We start from the raw sequence: 19,438 nt of genomic DNA, 5'->3' as shown, positions 1-19,438 counted from the left end.
TAAAAGTCTGTTAGACCCAGGGTACATGTGAAGGATGTTTGCTGGATAACTGGTTTTTCTAATTGACCATGGTACAACATGTTTTTGTAAACATGACCGGTTATTTTCCTTTGGGTGAGTTAAGCTGCACAAAGAGGAAGTGGTTTCAATTGTTTAGATGCACGGTACTTCTACACTTTTTGGATTTAGTGAATGTGGTAACATGATATTGAGAAGAGGCTAATTGAGGAAGATGATTGGTTCTCCTAACCTGGTAGACTAAGCTGATTGTGCATGTTCACTATATGCCCATCTGTTAGACCAGGGCCCCTTTCCCCCTTTTCCTAAAAAGCCAACATGTAACGTCCCTCCATGCCAATTGTGATCTGTGCCCACCTCTCCTCAAGCTTGACACGTGTGGGATTGTCATGTTCCTGAATCCTACACTCCCAATCCTGTTTCCCTCTGGACGCTGTGTGCAGCTGAGCCAGGGACGTTTGGTGAATAGATTTGCCTGAGCATTTGACTTGATAATAGAAGATGCTTTATTTGGAGTGGAAAGGGGAAGTGTAAAAAACAAAAAAACATTCTGCCCCACATATGATGTCCATTGCTAACAATTAATAGGGTTTTAATTCATTTTTACTTTTAAAAGGCTGAAATGAATAAAGTGAAAAGAAAAAATCCTACATATATTTCTGTTTGTCAGGGTGGATATTACAGGTCACCATGAGTGAACAACATTTGATCTGATCAGAGACCACACTCCTGTTGGGTCATCAGACAACATCTTCAGTACTATTAGAGATCCTTTCATTTTCAAAGCACTGCTACAGACATTTACTCATACAAAAGCGTACAAAAAAACATCCTAGTTCACGAGATAAAGAAAAGCTACAGGAGATAACCTCAAAGAAGTCAGATCCTGAGTCATTTTCTGGTCTCATCTGCACAAGAACTACAGCAGGTAATCAACCCCAACGCTCACGCTACATCATGGATTTGACATGTCATTTCTACAGTCAGAAGGCAGGACGTTGGACTCCTGTCAGTGTAGTACCAGATATACAGGACACTGGCACTATCAGGCACAGAGGAGATAAGTGCCACTGGACAGCGTACTAGATTGTCTAAAGCTCTCACCTTGATACTCTTCCACAGAGTAAACCTAGTCCTAGACTAATGCAGTCATATTTGTATAAGATAACTTCATACATAAGATACACATGTCAAATAAACTGAGATTCATCACAGATGGCCACTCAGTTCTAGATCTAGACTAAGCCTAATCAGTCTCATAACAATGGAGTCTGTTAAGAAGGAAGTTTAAAACAGGTCACGTGGTGTGTGACAACAACGCCAGCTAAGGAGAGAAAGTTTGGCTTAACCACTGAGTGTACAGGAAGTGAGGTCAAGGGGTTAAGGTTTTAACTTGGACTCCTCAGACAAAATATGTTCTTGGCAGGTCTTGCGCAGGTTGGTTATGGTTGCCATGGAGAGACGTCCAGGTTCTGTGAAGATTTTCTGTGTAGAATGGGATGAGTTAACATGAGAAATGGGGGATGTATCTAATGTGTGTGTGTGAATCATCTGCTCAGTTTCACCTGCATGAAGGTGTGGCAATCCATGGTGAACTGCGTCCTGGTGATGGCTTTGAAGCACTCGCACACCTCAGGCAGAGAGCGTGCGGCCAGGATCTCCGCCTGGTGGTGTAGGATCAGGGTCAGGGCCACGCGGAACAGGATCTTAGAACCCTCGTAGAACAGGCAGTCCCAGATACGCAGAACCGTCTAGGGGAACCAGGCATAGAACCTTAGTTTAGAGAATAACCTTAACTACACGTGTCAACACACATCTTCTCCCCTCCCATGGACTGAAGGTTTGTACCTCCACGGGCAGAACGTCTATGTAGAGGCAGATGAACCAGCGGGACAGAACCAGGGTCCAGATGCCAGGATACTGGCCCAGACCCCCAGACACGGCTGGGGCCTTTTCCTGCAGCAGCTCCGCTAGAACCTCCTGATCTGTTTTCAGACCCAGCATATCAGGGCAGTAGTAGTCTACAACACAACACAAGCAGCTCATGGGAGATAGGGAAAAAGAGAATATGAAGGCTGTTTCCCAGGCTCATACAAATTCTCAATTCTAAATATACAGTTATGGATGAATGTGGATGAATAGAGTCTCAAGCAAACATATCCAGTCCATAATACTTTTGCCTTGGGGCCAGTCAGTGCCAACGCAAGCTGGCATGATGGATCTAAGACTGACCAGGGAGTATCCTGCCCAGTAAGGCATCCATCAGCCAGAAGGACTTCTCTTCATCCTTAGTGACAATAATAAGGTAACCTGCAATAAAATTCATGCCCTGGAATACAGAGAGTATACAGATCTGTGTCAATACCTTGTTAATAACAACTAGCCAGAAGATGACAATGTGCTTCACATAGACAAGGAGAATATTTGGTAATTTAACATTTAAGGTTGCATAGGAGGGGAAAATCACACACACACGTACCTGGCAGTACCCCACAGCCTGGTTGTGGTGGCCATAGGCCAGTAGCACATTGAACAGGGCCTTCTGTAGACAAGGCTCTGTGGTGTTCCTGAACTGCACATTGTCTGGAAATGTCCTGTGCATGTCTGCCATGGAGAAAACACAAGAAGCATGTCTGAGCTTGAGTTAATTGACTCATTCATATTTTGGTACAGGGAGAGTGTTGCGTGCCCCCGGAAAAGGCTCACTCACAACAGCCAATACACATTCAACCAAACATTTGAAATGTCCAATCTTTAAAAACGTTTTTCAGATTTGACCTGTCAAAGACTCACAATGAGTGCTTCAAAAGATAACCTTTTTTGAAGATGTTTGTAAACCTGGTTTAAGGAACTGCTAAGTGAATTATATCTTGAGGCCATTGCTAGTTGGTACAGGTATTAGCATGTTTAGTATTAGCATGGGATCGACAGTTAATAGCATCACATGGTTGTAGTTTGCAAAAAGTTGCATTGCCCTAAAATGATCTCAATCCTATTGTGGTTGAGAAGAACACTGATGGAGATATTATCCTTGTGAGACCTATTTGCTTATTTGGGTACTTATTTGCATCCCACATCAGGTGTTTCATTAACTAATCTGGGCGGGTGTGTTAAGCCCTGTGTACACACACACACACACACACACACACACACACACTAAAGCGAGGTATTAAGATCCAGTCGCTTTTTAAGAGACGTCGTCTGACCTGTGCGAATGGTTTCCTCCAGCTTGGCCTCGTGCTCAGCGGCCAGGAGAGAGTGGTAGTAACCTGGGTTCTTTTCCAGCTGTTCCTGGGCGCCGCTGCTCGCCATCCAGATCCTCGCCCTGTGATCTTTGGGTACGCCTTTACGCACAAAGCGCTTCACTACGAAGGGAGGTGGTGGTGGGGGTATCACAGCCCACATACCGGGAAATATCAGTGTGTGTGTTTGGATGATTCCTTTGACTGTGCTGGAGTTTGCCAGAAGCTTGACAGTGAGTGTGCTTTTGATGGCCTCTCACCCTTTGTGTTTTTCTCCACCTGATCTTTCCTCTTCAGGAGCTTTGACCACCTGGCAGACCTTCTAGAAAGTACCGCCACATATTCATTCATTACCTCCTCGTTGGAGCCAGCCTGCTCAGAAAGCTCAAATCCATACTGGTCCACTCTGCACAGACACAGACAGATTCTGACTGACCGCCCAGGCTAAAAGAGATAGGCCCGAGAAGGACTTCCTTTCGTGATACACATACATCTATATCTGCTACACTTCAAACTCATTCTATATCCTACATCCTGGTTGGGAAAGCGTGAGGCAGAGGCCTGTGAACAGAACATTGGTTAGTTAAGGTTGCTGTGGCAGTGTCAGCTTAGGTGACACACAGGTGGAGTGAAATTCCATTCTCCTGCAGGTGACCTGGTCAAACACAGTTGAAAAATTCAAGGCAATGCCAGTGATAGTGAGTTTCACTCTATGCATAATTGATGGCTGTCATGTAACTATCAACAGTTAATAAAAAAGATGATTGGCTATAATAATAAGATATATTTGCTGAGTAAAATACACATATTCGCCTTTCATAAGAAGATACCGCTACGTCATTAAAGTAGAAGGCCTAATCATTAACATAACGTGCACCCGTTGTCACCTGACTGAATAACAGCTGTTAAAAGCAACGCGTTTCAACATAACAGTTGTTAAAAGTATGTCGTTAGTTCACCATTATACATTAGTATAATAATAACAGCTATGCCATTTCCCCCAGACATACAATAGAAGATTTCTGAAACATTATTTAAACCCGTTACCTGTCATTCTCATTCTGACTCGCGTTCAGGTGAGGTACGGAACCAACATTTCCATTCAGTTCACTTGTCATTATGTGAGCCAACCTATACACTATAAGATTATACCTTGAAAGTTAACTATCCGGTCAAACACAAAATTGTTATTTTGTTTATTCCATATTCAACGGCCAAAGTAAAAGTATGTTATCGTCCAGTGTTCTCGCTGTTCACTTTAGCTTTCCACCTCAGTCAAGTAATAAGCCAACCACAGGGCTTAGGGGGCGGGACATGTACCTGGAACACCCACCACCCCAGGCATTCAACAGGTACTTCGGAAGTGAAGAGCAGAGGATATCATTGGCTCTTTATTAGACAGTAATTCTGGGTTTCCGATTGAAAGAAGATTGATTTAATCCTTTTGACATCAAAGAAAGCCGAAGCAATTGGCTTGGATGTAGGTAAATGTTGGAAGTGTTGAGCACTTTTTTAGCCACCCATAACTTTCCGGCCGAGTGACTGATATAGTGAAAAACAGCCAGCAGGGATGTGATGATAACGGCCGTAACGGGTGGCTTTGTGTTATGGGTTTATACAATAGGCGTTGTCATTTTATTTTCTGTTCCCTGTTGAACTTCAAAATATAGGACATCTCCATATTAGATTTTACAAGCAGTCCCTGAACATGCACACTATATGACTGTGTCATATTTTATGACACAGTCTACATTACGGGAAGGGAAGTCACACTATGTTGATAGTTGCTGTAGAACTACCTAAGAGGGCAAAGAAATGAAGAAATAAATTACGTTTGCTTAAATCTCTGCTGAAACATGCTTTATTCATTTGCGAGCTAAACAACCAAAATCATTGATTTGACAAATAAGTGAGACATTTTGCTCTCACAATGCAGTCATTTGAATTCCTGAGGGTTAGATGCCAGTTATTCATTCACACACCACTAAGTGGGCCAGGTAGGTAGCTGGTGATGTGCGCCCTCTGCAGGAGTGTAAGTGTATCACGAGCGCCTTCCCATTTGACAGGCAAAGGAGTTAATGACAATGTAACAGTGCGTTCACACTCACTGCTACATCTGTAACTGAATTAGAAATGGGGTAGTAAGGGGAACTCGACATTGGCCTAAGGAAGGGCTCACGGAGATTGAGGTCTACATTTAAAAAAATCAAACAAAGCACAAACTATTTGTAATGGACTAGTCCATAAGGCTTTTCAAAATAGTTGAGATTATGGAATTTCTTGTTTGATAAATAGGAAGTATAACGGACATTTAGAAGTAACATGGCTTATTTATTTAAAATCTATTGTTTTACACATTTTGACAGTGGTGGTCATAACACACTGCTACAGATTTATCCAGAAGTCAACAGAACAGTTTAAGCCCAGGGAGTTACCTACTTAACTGTGAGATCAACATGAATCAAACGATATTTAGGCATTTTAACATTTAAAGCTTTCACACAACAAGAATCAACTCTCAGATTTATAAATGTAACATTTATATTATTCTTCATATAGCTCTTTGAGTACTGTTTCAGTACATACTTATGTACAACAACAACAACTGTAATAGTTCTTCTGACGCTGGTGTCGTGAGAGAGATAACTTGGCATTGCGTTGTCCCAAAGTCTCTGGGTTAGAAACACGATCGATACCATGTAAGACAAACTAGCCAACTGACAAATCAACAAAATCAACCACAAGTGTTTCAAACTCCCTGGAGGGCCAAGTCTTCACAGAAGCTGTCCATGCTTTGCTCCCAGTGTTCAGTGCTTCATCTCCTCACATGTCAGAGGTTGTGTCTGTCTGTCTGATATCTCTTCACCTGAAGCTGAGAAGACCACAGTTCTGAAGACCACAGTTCTGGCCCAGGATGCTTGGATATCACACCAGGGCCAGAAAACAACACAGGTTTCCTCCTCTGGCGGGGCTTCCTTGTTCCTCCATAGAGTCCACAACCAAAAGCTGGTGAAATGCAAGCCGTGCCTTCTCCAACACATGAGCACAGAGATGACCCACTTATAGCGTTGTCATTATTGTTATACTCCCTGATAGGTGGATTCCTGATATTTGTGCGGTGACGTGGTTTCAAGTGCTTTTCAGTTCTTCTCGGATGCATTTTTGTATCTCGTATCGTCTTATAAAACAAAAACTACAAAGTCAGTGGGAACAAAGTCATGCTCTCCTGGCGAGACCGGTGAGATCAGTGGCTTATACGTTTGGATCCTGTCACGATTGGTCGAGCAAATTCCACAAAGTCATCTATCAGAACTGGCCACGCCCCTGAGTTGGGAACAACACTATGTTAGCATAATTCATTACATGGCTGAATATTAACACTTAAAAGCAGACTGCATGACATACTGTACATACTACATGTAACCTCGGCATCCACCAACCAGAGACGATAGGGATTCACTGCCAGGAAACTCATTTATCAGCTTTTTATCATCATAGGGTAAGCGTTACCTGGCTCATTTAGGTCTACCTTTAAATTGTACCACTCCAACTATTAGATTGTGTAGTATATAATACTTTGTGATCAAATAAATATATTTTCCATGTCATATTAACATTTTGCAGCCAAGCGAACTCACCTTCTTCGTCATAGTTTGACATGTCGTCTGTGATGATGTTTCCAAAGTCCAGTAAGAGGTTCCATGTGTCCTTGGGGATGGAACGTTTGTGGTGCTCCTGTGGAGGACAAAACTGGTTCTCAATTCACCTGAGGTATACCGCCAGTGCTATGGAAATAACAATAAAACTAAGTCACTAAGCTGTCTCAACAACCATGACTTACCAATAAGTATCTATTCCATAGATCCAAGAACTTAAAGCGACCCGCAAGTACCAGGTTCCAGTAAGCCACCGCCATCTCCAAATCTGAAAGCACACACATACTGTAGACAGAAGACTAAAGAGACTTATTCGGGCCATTGCATTGGTCCCATTTAATATCCTACTGTTTCTCTGTAGTCTATTGTATAACATTGGTTTAAGGTGGTATGTTTTTGGCCTATGCCTATATCCGATGGTAAAACAGCAAGACAAGAGTATAAGTGCTAGGATGATCTTAGTAAGGAGTGGACAGTTTTAGTATTTTATTTCTAATCTACAATATTTCAATACACTACAAAGTCCCTCCCCCTCACCTAAACCCTTCTGGCCAGGGTTCTTGGCAAAGTTAAAGGTGAACTGGTAGAAGTCCTTGAACTTCCCACTGTCCTTCAGATCCTGCTCTAGTCTGGGCAGAAGAACCCTCAGCTTCTCTGGGCTGTCACATCTGAGGAGAAGGAGCACACACACACACACACACACCAATGAGTGAACTCAAAGGTTTACATGCTGTACTTTGTCCAGTGCAGTACTGTACTGTACTTTGTCTAGTGCAGTACTGTACAAGCCAGGAGGATTTAGCTGTGACACGCCTCAGTCTCCTGTTACTGTTTTACACCATACAGGCCTGACATGGATAGAGCATACCATTAAGATACACAGCACCAATGCCAAGTCTAAATATAGCAACCATGCACATTAAGAGGATAGACACACAAACACAAACACTATAGTTGCTAAGGATCCTCCTTCTATGTACCTTGAAGGAAGGGTGTCATACATAGAAGTATTACACAATACACTAATAACGCCAGTAATAACTTACTCAGTTTCCCCAGAAAAATTCAAATCAACGAAACAGTCCCAATAATCCTGGAATCTCATTTTCTAAATAATTCAAGAGCTCCATATCCAAAACAAGCTCACCCCAACTCTGTCATTCCATCCAGGAACTCCTTCTTGCTGAACTCGCACTGGGTGGCAGCACGGAACTTCCATGCCACCACGAGGACACTGATGCTGGCCGGGTCCAGACACAGGTCATCACAGAACTGCTGAATCCCATCAATGCCAATCTTGTTCTCATCCTGGGGGTCTGGGGATATTAGTGTCAAATTTAAAACAATGTGTCTATTTAGGGACACGTTAAGAACTCATGGCCAAGTACTAAAACTTCTAGGAGCAGATTCACATTACACAGACTTTAGTTACATACCTGAACAAAAAAAAGCATAACATTATGTAAATGTTCTCTGTTCAAATCGGTTTTATAGATCCGTTGTACTGTCTAAATTCCTACTCAAACTTATACTCACAGGACAAAGAGAGTAGACATGATATAACTAGACCTAGACTCCACTTGCCTTTGTAGCGGTTGTACAGCTGTTCCAACTTCTTGCGGTCTGTGGAGGTTTTCATAGGTTCCTTACAGAAGAGGTCTGGGTTTTGGAAGTAATTGTCTGTGGCCACCTCTAGTTTCCAGTCATTCTGCGTCAGGCAGTACACCGCAGTCTTCTCTCCCGCCTGTGTGAAGGACATAAACTGCCGAACTTTGTCCCTCTGTGAAGACTTGAGCTTATGCTGCAGGAACACAGGACACGGACTGTCAGACACCGGCACACACAACCCTGGCAGTACGGACAACAGGACATACACACACACCGAAATACAGACAAGAATACACAGGGATTCAAACACATCCACAGACATCCAGGCTGAGGAAGTTTAAACCACAGAGGATGGAGCGCCGCACATATGGTTAGAGAAGTAAAGAAACTAAGACAACACAAACGGGCTGTTGCAATACTTGAATGTCCTGTCAACAAGCTATCTAACTATTCTTGGAGTACATCGGGTAACATCGATGCACGTGCCCACATGGGCCCCTGCAAATGGGTCAGGGAATGTAACATGAGAAGGGGGATGCCATCAGCAACATCCAACCACAGCGAGCAAGGTTGCCAAAAGTTTGAAGGGGCTGGGGGCCTCATCATTTTTCAAACTATAGAGTGATTCTTCCATATCGGAGAGTAAATTTGAGAATAAAAGTTACCATTTCACATGAAACTGACTACATGAGTTATCTAACCTGGTAACGCTCCGTGGTGCATATACAGTAGACTGGAGAGTAAATAGTACTACATTACTTCCATGTTGCCCCAATACAAGGCGTCTACTCGTTTGAGACTCAGATAAATTGTAAATCAATCTAACGCACGGAAAATGACAACTGAGTGCCAAGCAAGTCAATAAGACATTGCCAGCAAACCCACTCCAGCTCGACCTACAATGCTGTAGCTAACAGCGACCCACTTTGCCAATCCTCTAACGCTGACCCGCTCACATAACATTAGCTGGCTAGCTAGCTTAAATGTAGAGCTAGCTAGCGTGACAACTACTAGCGGTCTAACAAAAAGGAATGAGAGGTAGCTAGCTAGCTAAGTGCTGGAGCGAATGTGTCCCGACCATAGTTCTCAAAACAGCCCAACTGTCCTTTGTAATCTAAACATCTGATCTGAAACATTACATTTACACTGCAAGACGTGGGACAGCCCATTATTGCACATAATCCAGTTATTATCTCACACTATCGCCTCCCCCCTGCAATTTCTGCAGGTTGTAATCATGTTTTCATTACCTACCATTTTCACACACCCGCAGAGACCAATGTACCCTTTTGGTGCCTATGTGTTTGGTTTGTGCGCTTGTACGGAAGTAATACGTGTGGTTGAGGTCATCTGATATCGCTGGATTTCTGTGAGCGCTTACTTTCACCTACTATCGGATATTACTGTGAGGAAATGATTCACGATGGATATAAAATGAACCCATTTCAAATTGGTGGAGGATTGTTAAAACCATAAAGACAACATATTCCAAACTTCTTAAGTAACTGTTAGAGGCAACTGGCGCTACATTCTGTTCCACCTCGTATGGTGTGACCAAAAGGGTTGTAACAGTCCCATTTTATGTATAATTGTGTTGTGACTTCTTTTTACAGAACAAAGTTAATTTAAATCTTAATTCCAATTCTAAAACATACACATTTTGGATGATCAAAGTATAGAAGGAGGCTAAGTTACTCGAAACACTGCCACTACGTTAATAGCTACTTATACTGTCAATCCCCTTTTTTCATGATTTAACATAACCCATTGAATTACTAGGCAACACGTTTATAAACCAAATCTATTTTATTAACAATACGTTTATTATATCCCAAATGTTAAACGTCTCTTACATTTGATACTGTGTTACACATATGTTATATGTATTTCATTATAACTGCATTTGACTGCAGATCAAGAGGTTTCATGAACTCTCTGTAGGTTGGTTTGGATAAAAGCGTCTAATAAAAGCGTCTGCTAAATAAATACATTATATATTGTGTGTGTTTAGTAGCTGCATTGAGCTGGGAGTGTTCACATCTTGGTCGTAGAGATAACAGGGTGTGAGAACTGTGGGACGAGGCTCAAGAGAGACAGCATGAATCAGGGATTCACCCTTTACTGCAACTGTTACAGGATATATATTCTCCTAATAGTGGATGATAGTGTACATTTGTATGCAGCTTGTTTTAATTTAGTTAATTTATTAACCTTTGTTAATTCAGTCAGGCAAACATCAATGAATCACATGTTGTTTTATCCTACTATTACATTAGCCCTTTGTGACGTTTGTCACATTAATTGCAAAAATGGCAAGAACATTTTTGGAATTTGAATAGGCCTACACAAACCTGCCAAAGTATTATCTAACTGAGTACAAAACTCAGACCCATAGAAAAGGCTCTTGGTTTATGTACACCAATAACAGAAGACTAGACTCAAAAGTCCTTACACGTCAACCAATCAGTGAGTACTGAAGGCGTGGCCTTTACTGTAAGCATGGCATGCTTCGAACAGACGCTATCCAATCAGACTTCTCCGATCCTAGTCACCGCCAAGATCAGTTTGACAGAAGGACTGCGAAAGGTAATATTGGTTGTTCCTAGTGTAAAGTGAATTGAAATATTCTGAAACCGAAAGGGGGCGATTGTAAATATATACACAAGAAGTTAAATTGGCGATCCACTGTCGTAAAATAGTTCCTCCATCTGTTTTGAAACTCAGAGGGTCAAATATTTACTAGCCTAGCCAAGTTGGCTAACGCGCTAGTGCTATTCAGCTTGGTTAGCTAGGTACAGTAGGCTTTGACAGTTGCAGTTGGCCGCCGACATCCCTGCAAACATACTACTAGCTAGCTAACAAGTCGGATAGCTAGCAAGTTGTTGCGAAAAATACATTAAGGAATCTAGTAAAACCAACGTGAGACTAAGGTCTACATACTATAGCTGTTTAGACCTAATCACAACTATCAGATTGATAACGTTAGTACTCTAACGTTGCCTCAATATTGTTGGAAGTAGCTCGCATCAAGCTAGGCAGCTATCGTTCGGTTAAATATTCTCATAATGGACTTGCCGGGGTCTGCCTTACTCTGTACATATACTACTATAAACTCCATTTAAGGTAGTTAACTAGCTGGCTAAATCCTACATTTTTTAGCATTTTATCAATATGCGAATGGGAAAGGTATGCTTTGAAACAAATAGTTTCACCAACAAAGGATAAACAAGTATGGACCTGGTGTAGCGGTTATTTAACTAGCACTAGCTGGTGAGAGCTAGTTGAGACTGACCATATTGCGTAGCTAACGTTTGCTAGCCATAGCACCTTTTGGTAAATCAACATTTATACGAATACGCCGGTTTACCCATGTAATTATATAATTCTCTGTCAATAAAAGTTGCGTTTCGATTACAGATGTGTTTGACTTAAACAATCTTTAAAAGGCTATATTTTGTTTCCTGTTTGGCGGTAGGGATTTAGACCTCCTCTTCCTCCATCCTCGATGCCAACAAAAACAGCCGTCGAAGAAGCAGGATAGAAGAGTGCACCCGTAAGTGCACTTTAAATAAAACATTTTGTTAATGTTCAAAGATTGTACTTGCAAATGCAATCATGTCGTTAGCTCTCACATATTGCAAATGATAAAGATATGAATCAATTCGGCTTATCTTACCAATGTTACTGAATCAATCATCGCTTAATTGCTTTCGGGTCCTTGTCTCAAAACGTGCATTTGCTAGCTAGCTAGCTACCAACTCGCTAATGTTAGCCACCTACTGGTTTGTAGCTATCTAGTAATTGACTAGTTATACAATGGTATACCAAAAGCAGTCACTTGCTGATGCAATTGCACACTGTAAATGTACACATGTTCATTTTCTGTCAAAGTAGATAGTTACTGCTCGAGTCACAATTATAAGTTATTTGTCTAGGTCTAGCGGTATAGGTAGCTACTAGCTAACGTTTAGAGCAAATGTTTTCGATGATGTTCTGAGGCTCGCTAGCTAAAGTTGGAGGATCTTGGGTCGGGCGGACGTGGTCAATAGTTGCTTACCTAGGCCTGTTTCAATGCACAAAAAAAAAGTTGTGATTATGTTGTACAACTTTTTAAACAAGAGCTTAGGTAAATCCCAAGAGGTGCAAGTACTTAGCAGTTAGCTTAGTCATTGCTATCGATAACGTTATCCTTGGACACATTTTTTCAGTTTGATCCCATCTCCAGCGAGGTAGCATGCTAACACAGAGCTAACAGTGCTTTGTGTGCATGTAGGCAGGCGGGCCTTGCTCAATAAACTATTAATACCATTAGCAGCTTGACCACATACCTTACATACAATATGTGCACATGCATGTTTTAAGGATGCACTTGCAAAGCATAACTAATAGTCTTAATCATATTTACCCAACTCTCATTTATGTCGAGGCCTATCTGTCAGTCACTCAGGAGGGTAGCAAATACCATTTTTATGATGGTGGATATTCTGGAACATATCTTAAACAATAAGCAAAGTTGACGACAAATTAATCTAAACACAAACATGTTGCCCTAAACAAGATGTATCAATAGATTAATCTTGAGAGAAACAACTCTTGTGCTGATGGACAAGTTAATTGAGTTTGCACATGCACTGCATATATCAGTGCATGTGCTTATAAATAGATATGTTCATGTGAGCCTACCTTTTGGTTTGAGTCTTACCATTTATATGTTACACTTACAGGCTGTCACTAACACCATGTCTGTCTGTTTCAGGGGACTCTTTAGTGTTGCTTCAGAAGAGGTTCCTTACACAGACTGAACCCTACTACCCCGGTCCGCTAGGATCATGGCCAAAGATGTAAGTCCTACCCTGGACTAGGAGGGTTGGCCTGGGGAAAGGAGTCTCAATGGGGGAGGTGTATTCTAATAAACCTACATTAGGTGGTGAAAACCCTCATGTCTAATGAATGAGCTGGTGTTGATGTCGATTTGTGTTTTCTCATGTCCTCCACAGGCTGGTCTGATTGAAACAAATGGAGAGCTAAAGGTTTTCATTGACCAGAATCTTAGCCCAAGTAAGGGTGAGTCTTGTTGTCTGTGTGCTGTGATTGCTGGGGCCGTTTACCCCTTTTGGCCTAAATCCAGTACTAAGCACAGTGAATGTGAAGGAGTAATCCAGCTGTAATGGGGGCTCACCTGCCATGTGCTGATCATGGCCCTTATGCTACAGCAGGGGGCAATGGTACTGCACAACAGGAGCTATGGGCTCATCCTCACAGCTCTGTGTTGATACTCTTTACCGACATCCTCTGCCTCGTGAGAAGCTCTGATCTAACGTTATAGGATGGGTCAAAGCACAATCTACTCAGCGGAGGACCTTTCCGAACGCATTCGGGCGGGATAAAATGTTTCCCCTCTCTGACCTTCTCCTTGAAAAGTGTGGAGTTCTTCTTTCTTTGAGAAGGCCATATCTCTAGATACTGTGTACAAAGTGGATGATACAAATCAGGATGAATTGATTGACCTCTTCTCCTACTGCCACTTGTCCCAGGTGTCCTGTCTCTGGTTGCGGTCCACCCCACCACCATCCCTGTAGCCAAGCAACTGCTACCCAAAACTCTGGGACCCTCCAATGTCAACATTGCGCCGCACATGGTGAGCCATTCACCTTTTATTGTACATGGAGAAACCCACTGCGAAGGAAATTGTGTGAAAAAGCACTTGAATTTTAGGTGGACTGGCATTTTAGGTTGATATTCTCCCATTGATGGAAATAAATGAGGTTTTGGAACAAAGACTGCTGCCCATTCACCCCCTTGAACAGATTCTCCTCTAACATACAGAACCACATGCTCTCACTGTACTCGTCGGGAGAGTTCACACACACACACACACACACACACACACACACACACACACACACACACACACACACACACACTCTGTTCCTCTCCTTCTTTTAAGCCCCTCCATTATCATTGCGAGGTGACCGGAGGGCTTGACAATAAGCTGATGAGTCTGCAGTCAGCAGGATTATTGCCATCATCCCATTACATACATGACAATCTATACATAACGGAAATCTGCTTACATATGAGCTGATCAAGGACCTACTGAAGGATATGGATATTCACCTTTACCAAATATTCTCTTCACATATAGTGATCATGTGCTTGCATGCTCCAATGCCTGTACATCCTGGATACGAGGCCTTAGTTGTTTACGCAGTCATTATGGAGGAAGTCGGAACTGTGCAGATGTTAATGTAGACTTGGTTGAGTGGTTGATGATGTTCCATGTCAGTGAAACGTCTCTATTGCTGCATGTAGCATCAGTCAGAGATGTCATCCCCATCCCAGCCTTTCCCTGCTTCCCTCTCGGTCCCTCTGGTTCTCAGCCCTTTGTCTCTGTTGCCTCTGCAGCATGTGATCGGTACACCTCAGAGGCCCAGTGTGTCCAATGCCATCCTGGTAAACAGCCCTCACACGCCCAGCTCCCAGTTCCTCACCCAGAGCCAGCCTCCAGACGCCTCTCCGTGGTCCTCAGGGTTAGTCTCTCTCTCTCTTCCCCTCCCCCCTCTCTTTCCAGACCCCTCCCCCCACTTGACCTTCCACTCCAGATTCCCTCCCTTGTTATCCCTCAACCATCCCCCCCCCCCCCTCCAGACCTCAGACCCATTTCATCAAGACCATAGCATGCATGTTAGCGCAGGTTTTGGTCAAATTTAGCCCAGGGACATAATGTTTTTTTTATTATTAAATAAACACCGTTCCCCTCACAGGAAACGAGGGAAGAAGGGGGAGAAGAACGGGAAGGGCTTGAGACATTTCTCCATGAAGGTGTGCGAGAAGGTGCAGAAGAAAGGAGTGACCACCTACAATGAAGTGGCGGACGAGCTGGTGGCGGAGTTCAGCTCTGCAGATAACCACCTCTCCCCCAACGACTCGGTGAGTCACCGCTCGGAGCGGGAGAGTGCGTCGACGCTGCACGCGCACTCACAGCTGGGACGCGACGGAAGACTATTCTTCCGAGGTGTTTGTTTTCCCTGTCAGCCTTCTGAGCTTTCCCCTCCTCCCCAGCATGTGTATGACCAGAAGAACATCCGCAGGCGTGTGTACGACGCTCTCAACGTGCTCATGGCCATGAATATCATCTCCAAGGAGAAGAAGGAGATCAAGTGGATCGGCCTGCCCACCAACTCTGCCCAGGAGTGCCAGAACCTTGAGGTGAGATGGTGCTGGCACGCAGACGCACGCAGGTCGGGCCTAGCGGTCCATCTCCTCTTATACCTGGTCCTCATGTGTCATTCCTGCTCCTCCTCCTCTCTCACCCCTGCCCCGTCTCTCTCACCCCTGCCCCGTCTCTCTCACCCTTGCCCCGTCTCCCTCACCCCTGCCCCGTCTCTCTCACCCCTGCCCCGTCTCTCTCACCCCTGCCCCGTCTCCCTCACCCCTGCCCCGTCTCCCTCACCCCCGCCTCGTCTCTCTCACCCCTGCCCCGTCTCCCTCACCCCTGCCCCGTCTCCCTCACCCCTGCCCCGTCTCCCTCACCCCTGCCCCGTCTCCCTCACCCCTGCCCCGTCTCCCTCACCCCTGCCCCGTCTCTCTCACCCCTGCCCCGTCTCTCTCACCCCTGCCCCGTCTCTCTCACCCCTGCCCCGTCTCCGTCACCCCTGCCCCGTCTCCGTCACCCCTGCCCTGTCTCCCTCACCCCTGCCCCGTCTCTCTCAGCCCTGCTCTCTAGCTCTCTCTCCTACTCTACCTCTCTCACACCTGCTCCATCTCTCTCAGCCCTGCTCCTCCTCTCTCTCAACCCTTCTCTGTCTCTGTCTCTGTGTCTCTCTGTGTCTCATCACTTTAATTTGACTTCCTAACACAATGTCTGTGTTCACCAGGTGGAGAGACAGAAGCGTCTGGAGAGAATCAAGCAGAAACAGTCGCAGCTCCAGGAGCTCATATTACAGGTGCGCCCCGTCAGGTGTTCTTGAAGCTTCTCTGGCTCGTGGAGTCATTCACGCCGTGCAGAAATGCACCGTTTCCATTTGTAGCCTAGCCTGTTTCAGCTGGTACTGATACCGAGGTCATCGAAACCCCTGCCTGCTTTGTAGAAGGATACAGCTTCAACTGTTCTCTGTTGTTCTCTTCTTGGTGGTTTCCTCTGCAGCAAATAGCCTTCAAGAACCTGGTGCAGCGGAACCGGCAGTCAGAACAGCAGACCAACAGGCCGCCGCCCCCTAACTCAGTCATCCACCTGCCCTTCATCATCGTCAACACCAGCAAGAAGACGGTCATCGACTGCAGCATCTCCAACGACAAGTATGTGACGGGTCACACATGGGTCGGCCGATAATGATTTATAGAGCTTGGGGTAATTCGTTCTCCTGTTTCCCGGTCATCCTCTCTTCGTCAGGTTCGAGTACCTGTTCAACTTCGACAGCATGTTTGAGATCCACGACGACATCGAGGTTCTGAAGCGCATGGGCATGGCGTGCGGCCTGGAGGTGGGCAAGTGTTCTCCAGAGGACCTGAAGACCGCCCGTGGTCTGGTGCCCAAGGCCCTGGAGCCCTATGTCACAGGTCAGGAAGTCCCCAGCCCTCCACCATGCCACCATTACACCCCTCCACCATGCCGCCATTACACCCCTCCACCATTACACCCCTCCACCCCGCCACCATTACACCCCTCCACCATTACACCCCTCCACCATGCCGCCATTACACCCCTCCACCATGCCGCCATTACACCCCTCCACCATGCCGCCATTACACCCCTCCACCATTACACCCCTCCACCATGCCGCCATTACACCCCTCCACCATGCCGCCATTACACCCCTCCACCATGCTACCATTACACCCCTCCACCATTACACCCCTCCACCATGCTACCATTACACCCCTCCACCATTACACCCCTCCACCATGCTACCATTACACCCCTCCACCATGCTACCATTACACCCCTCCACCATGCCGCCATTACACCCCTCCACCATTACACCCCTCCACCATGCCACCATTACCCCTTGTGCTGTTGTATTGTGCTTCTAGCGCTTGTTGTGATGTATACATAGCTACTGTGTTGTGTCCTGCAGAGATGGCCCAGGGCCCCATCAATAACGTCTACATCACTGGGGGAACCTCTGCCAACGGGGGGCGCTATCACATGGGAAGGTAAGGCCTCGTTTTGTGGTGTCCCCGCGGTCAGGACCTCATGGTTGTTAGCATGGCTCGGTTCCAACGCTGTCCACTCCGTGTGGCTTCTGCAGCGACAGTGGCGCCGACGCGACGCTCGCCTCCAGCTCCAACGACTCCCACTACAGCGGCTCGCGCGTGGAGACGCCCGTCTCCTACATGGGCGACGAGGACGACGAGGACGACTACGACGAGAACGACGACGAAGACTAGCCCGCCGTCCCGTCCCCCCGCGCCTCGCCTGGCCTCGCGCCTCCGACAAGCACAGTCCTCCCGAACAGCCCCACCTCGTCACTGTGGGATGTGAATCTCTCATGTGCCCTCTTCTCCCTCCAGCGCGCTCTCTCTCTCTCTTTGTCTCTGTCTCTCTCTCTCTCTTTGTCTCTGTCTCTCTCTCTCTCTTTGTCTCTGTCTCTCTCTCTCTCTTTGTCTCTGTCTCTCTCTCTCTCTTTGTCTCTGTCTCTCCCTCTCTCTTTCCCTTTCCTTCCCTTCTAATCTCTGTTACACTCTTTCGCAGGGGTGTGGTGGTGGGGGGGGGGGGGTGCGTGTGTGTGTGTGTGGAGGTGTTAAGGGTGTCCACCCTGTGTTCTCTATGGGTCGCAAGTCACGCACAAGGCCCTCTGGGGAATGTAGTCTGTGGCCTGGGCACCACACTAAAGCTGTGTGAGTGTAGTTCCAGTGTAGTTGTAGTTGCTGGCCACCGCACTACGACGATAAAGCGAAATTCCCCTCTTTACAACCCCTGCTGTTGGAGAATGTATAGTGCACCTTGTGTGAAATAGTTACACCTTGTTTTGTTTTTGAAGTTGGGCAGACTCACGATGAATCCGATTTTCCAAAATGGCTGCCAGTACAGAATTGCTGCCACAACACGCTTTGCCAGTGTGACTCCAAGAATATGGCAACACCGTTGCCATGGCACCTCAGGATGGGGGCCCGCTCCTTAAAATGTGTGGATAATGTTGTATTTTTGTTGATGTTGATTTAAACCCTTTTTCTTTTTTTTTTTTACCTCCCCCAATGTGTGTGTGTGTGTGTGTGTGGGGCTGGCTTTCTTGTGTTTTGTAGGCAGCTGTTCTAAACATGTCGGCTTGTTTTGTTTTTGTTTAGAATTTGTTCATTTGTTGTTGTAGAGGAGAGCTTCTCTAATCTCGAAACGCCTTGGCCATCTGAACCTTTTGTAGTGTTTACGTACGACTGGCACCAGCGGGGAACGAAGCCTCCATCACCCACAATCCCTATAGGAACACAAGATGCTTTGTTTATGATGTATACAGATCTTACCCTGATCGTAGCTTATAGTATCCTTTAGAGGTCAGTGGCGGAAAGGAAGACCTGAAAATGATTGATGTATCCAATGTGGTTGTATAGGTCTTTATGTACTCCCTTCAAAGATCTCCTTTTTAAACCTGAACAACACATGTACTGACTCTTCCAAATACTTTTTCTGTAATCTAATATAAGTTTGCAAATTAAATATAGAGATTGTTTTAATAAACTGGCCTCATGTTTGATTCTGTGTGTGAAGGGAAGGAGGAACTACATATTTTGTCATGGGGCTTATATAGGAACTGAACTACACCTCCCTGGACAAACGCAGTTGGGGTTAGCCTCCAGGGCCTAGTCCAGGCTTCCTCTGTGTGGGGGATGTGCTGCATGAGTGTGCTGTCTGTTTCAGATGTCTTCTGGTGCTCCAGCTGTCCTGACCCAGTCTGGACACCCCAGACCCAGCTCTGG

At 45.2% G+C, this 19,438-nt stretch overlaps 3 protein-coding genes across 6 annotated transcripts; 1 reads left to right on the top strand and 2 right to left on the bottom strand.

Annotated features, from left to right (window-relative positions):
- Positions 1-395: 395 nt before the first annotated feature.
- Positions 396-4,549, bottom strand: LOC134017212 (growth hormone-regulated TBC protein 1-A-like). Its single transcript, XM_062456616.1, has 8 exons — positions 4,308-4,549; positions 3,521-3,666; positions 3,225-3,383; positions 2,498-2,622; positions 2,251-2,347; positions 1,867-2,039; positions 1,584-1,769; positions 396-1,503 (listed from the first exon to the last, which is right to left on the bottom strand). The coding sequence occupies exons 1-8, from the start codon at positions 4,376-4,378 to the stop codon at positions 1,399-1,401; spliced, it is 1,062 nt and encodes a 353-aa protein (XP_062312600.1). The 5' UTR covers positions 4,379-4,549; the 3' UTR covers positions 396-1,398.
- Positions 4,550-5,105: 556 nt separating this feature from the next.
- On the bottom strand, positions 5,106-9,911 carry LOC134017211 (DCN1-like protein 2). Of its 2 annotated transcripts, XM_062456615.1 has the most exons (7): positions 9,779-9,911; positions 8,501-8,717; positions 8,064-8,232; positions 7,454-7,584; positions 7,102-7,184; positions 6,899-6,995; positions 5,106-6,584 (listed from the first exon to the last, which is right to left on the bottom strand). In XM_062456615.1, exons 1-7 carry the CDS (start codon positions 9,779-9,781, stop codon positions 6,505-6,507), a joined length of 780 nt encoding a protein of 259 aa, XP_062312599.1. In that variant the 5' UTR covers positions 9,782-9,911; the 3' UTR covers positions 5,106-6,504. The 2 variants fall into 2 exon arrangements, with proteins under 2 accessions (XP_062312599.1, XP_062312598.1); XM_062456614.1 differs by lacking the exon at positions 9,779-9,911 and having other exon boundaries at positions 8,501-8,992.
- A 1,134-nt stretch (positions 9,912-11,045) lies between these two features.
- Positions 11,046-19,199, top strand: tfdp1a (transcription factor Dp-1, a). 3 transcript variants are annotated; one of them, XM_062456612.1, is made up of 13 exons: positions 11,046-11,110; positions 12,000-12,077; positions 13,281-13,365; positions 13,522-13,582; positions 14,059-14,162; positions 14,930-15,054; positions 15,289-15,454; positions 15,587-15,733; positions 16,402-16,470; positions 16,671-16,822; positions 16,917-17,083; positions 17,602-17,680; positions 17,776-19,199. In XM_062456612.1, exons 3-13 carry the CDS (start codon positions 13,354-13,356, stop codon positions 17,912-17,914), a joined length of 1,221 nt encoding a protein of 406 aa, XP_062312596.1. In that variant the 5' UTR covers positions 11,046-11,110; positions 12,000-12,077; positions 13,281-13,353; the 3' UTR covers positions 17,915-19,199. The 3 variants fall into 3 exon arrangements, with proteins under 3 accessions (XP_062312596.1, XP_062312594.1, XP_062312595.1); XM_062456610.1 differs by having other exon boundaries at positions 11,047-11,110; positions 13,522-13,588; XM_062456611.1 differs by lacking the exon at positions 12,000-12,077 and having other exon boundaries at positions 11,051-11,110; positions 13,522-13,588.
- Positions 19,200-19,438: the final 239 nt, after the last annotated feature.

Source organism: Osmerus eperlanus, chromosome 3 (genome assembly GCF_963692335.1).
Source record: "Osmerus eperlanus chromosome 3, fOsmEpe2.1, whole genome shotgun sequence".
In the NCBI taxonomy this organism is placed as follows: Eukaryota; Metazoa; Chordata; class Actinopteri; order Osmeriformes; family Osmeridae; genus Osmerus; species Osmerus eperlanus.
Note: the sequence above shows the minus strand (reverse complement) of the source record. Positions and strands in the feature narration are given on the sequence as shown.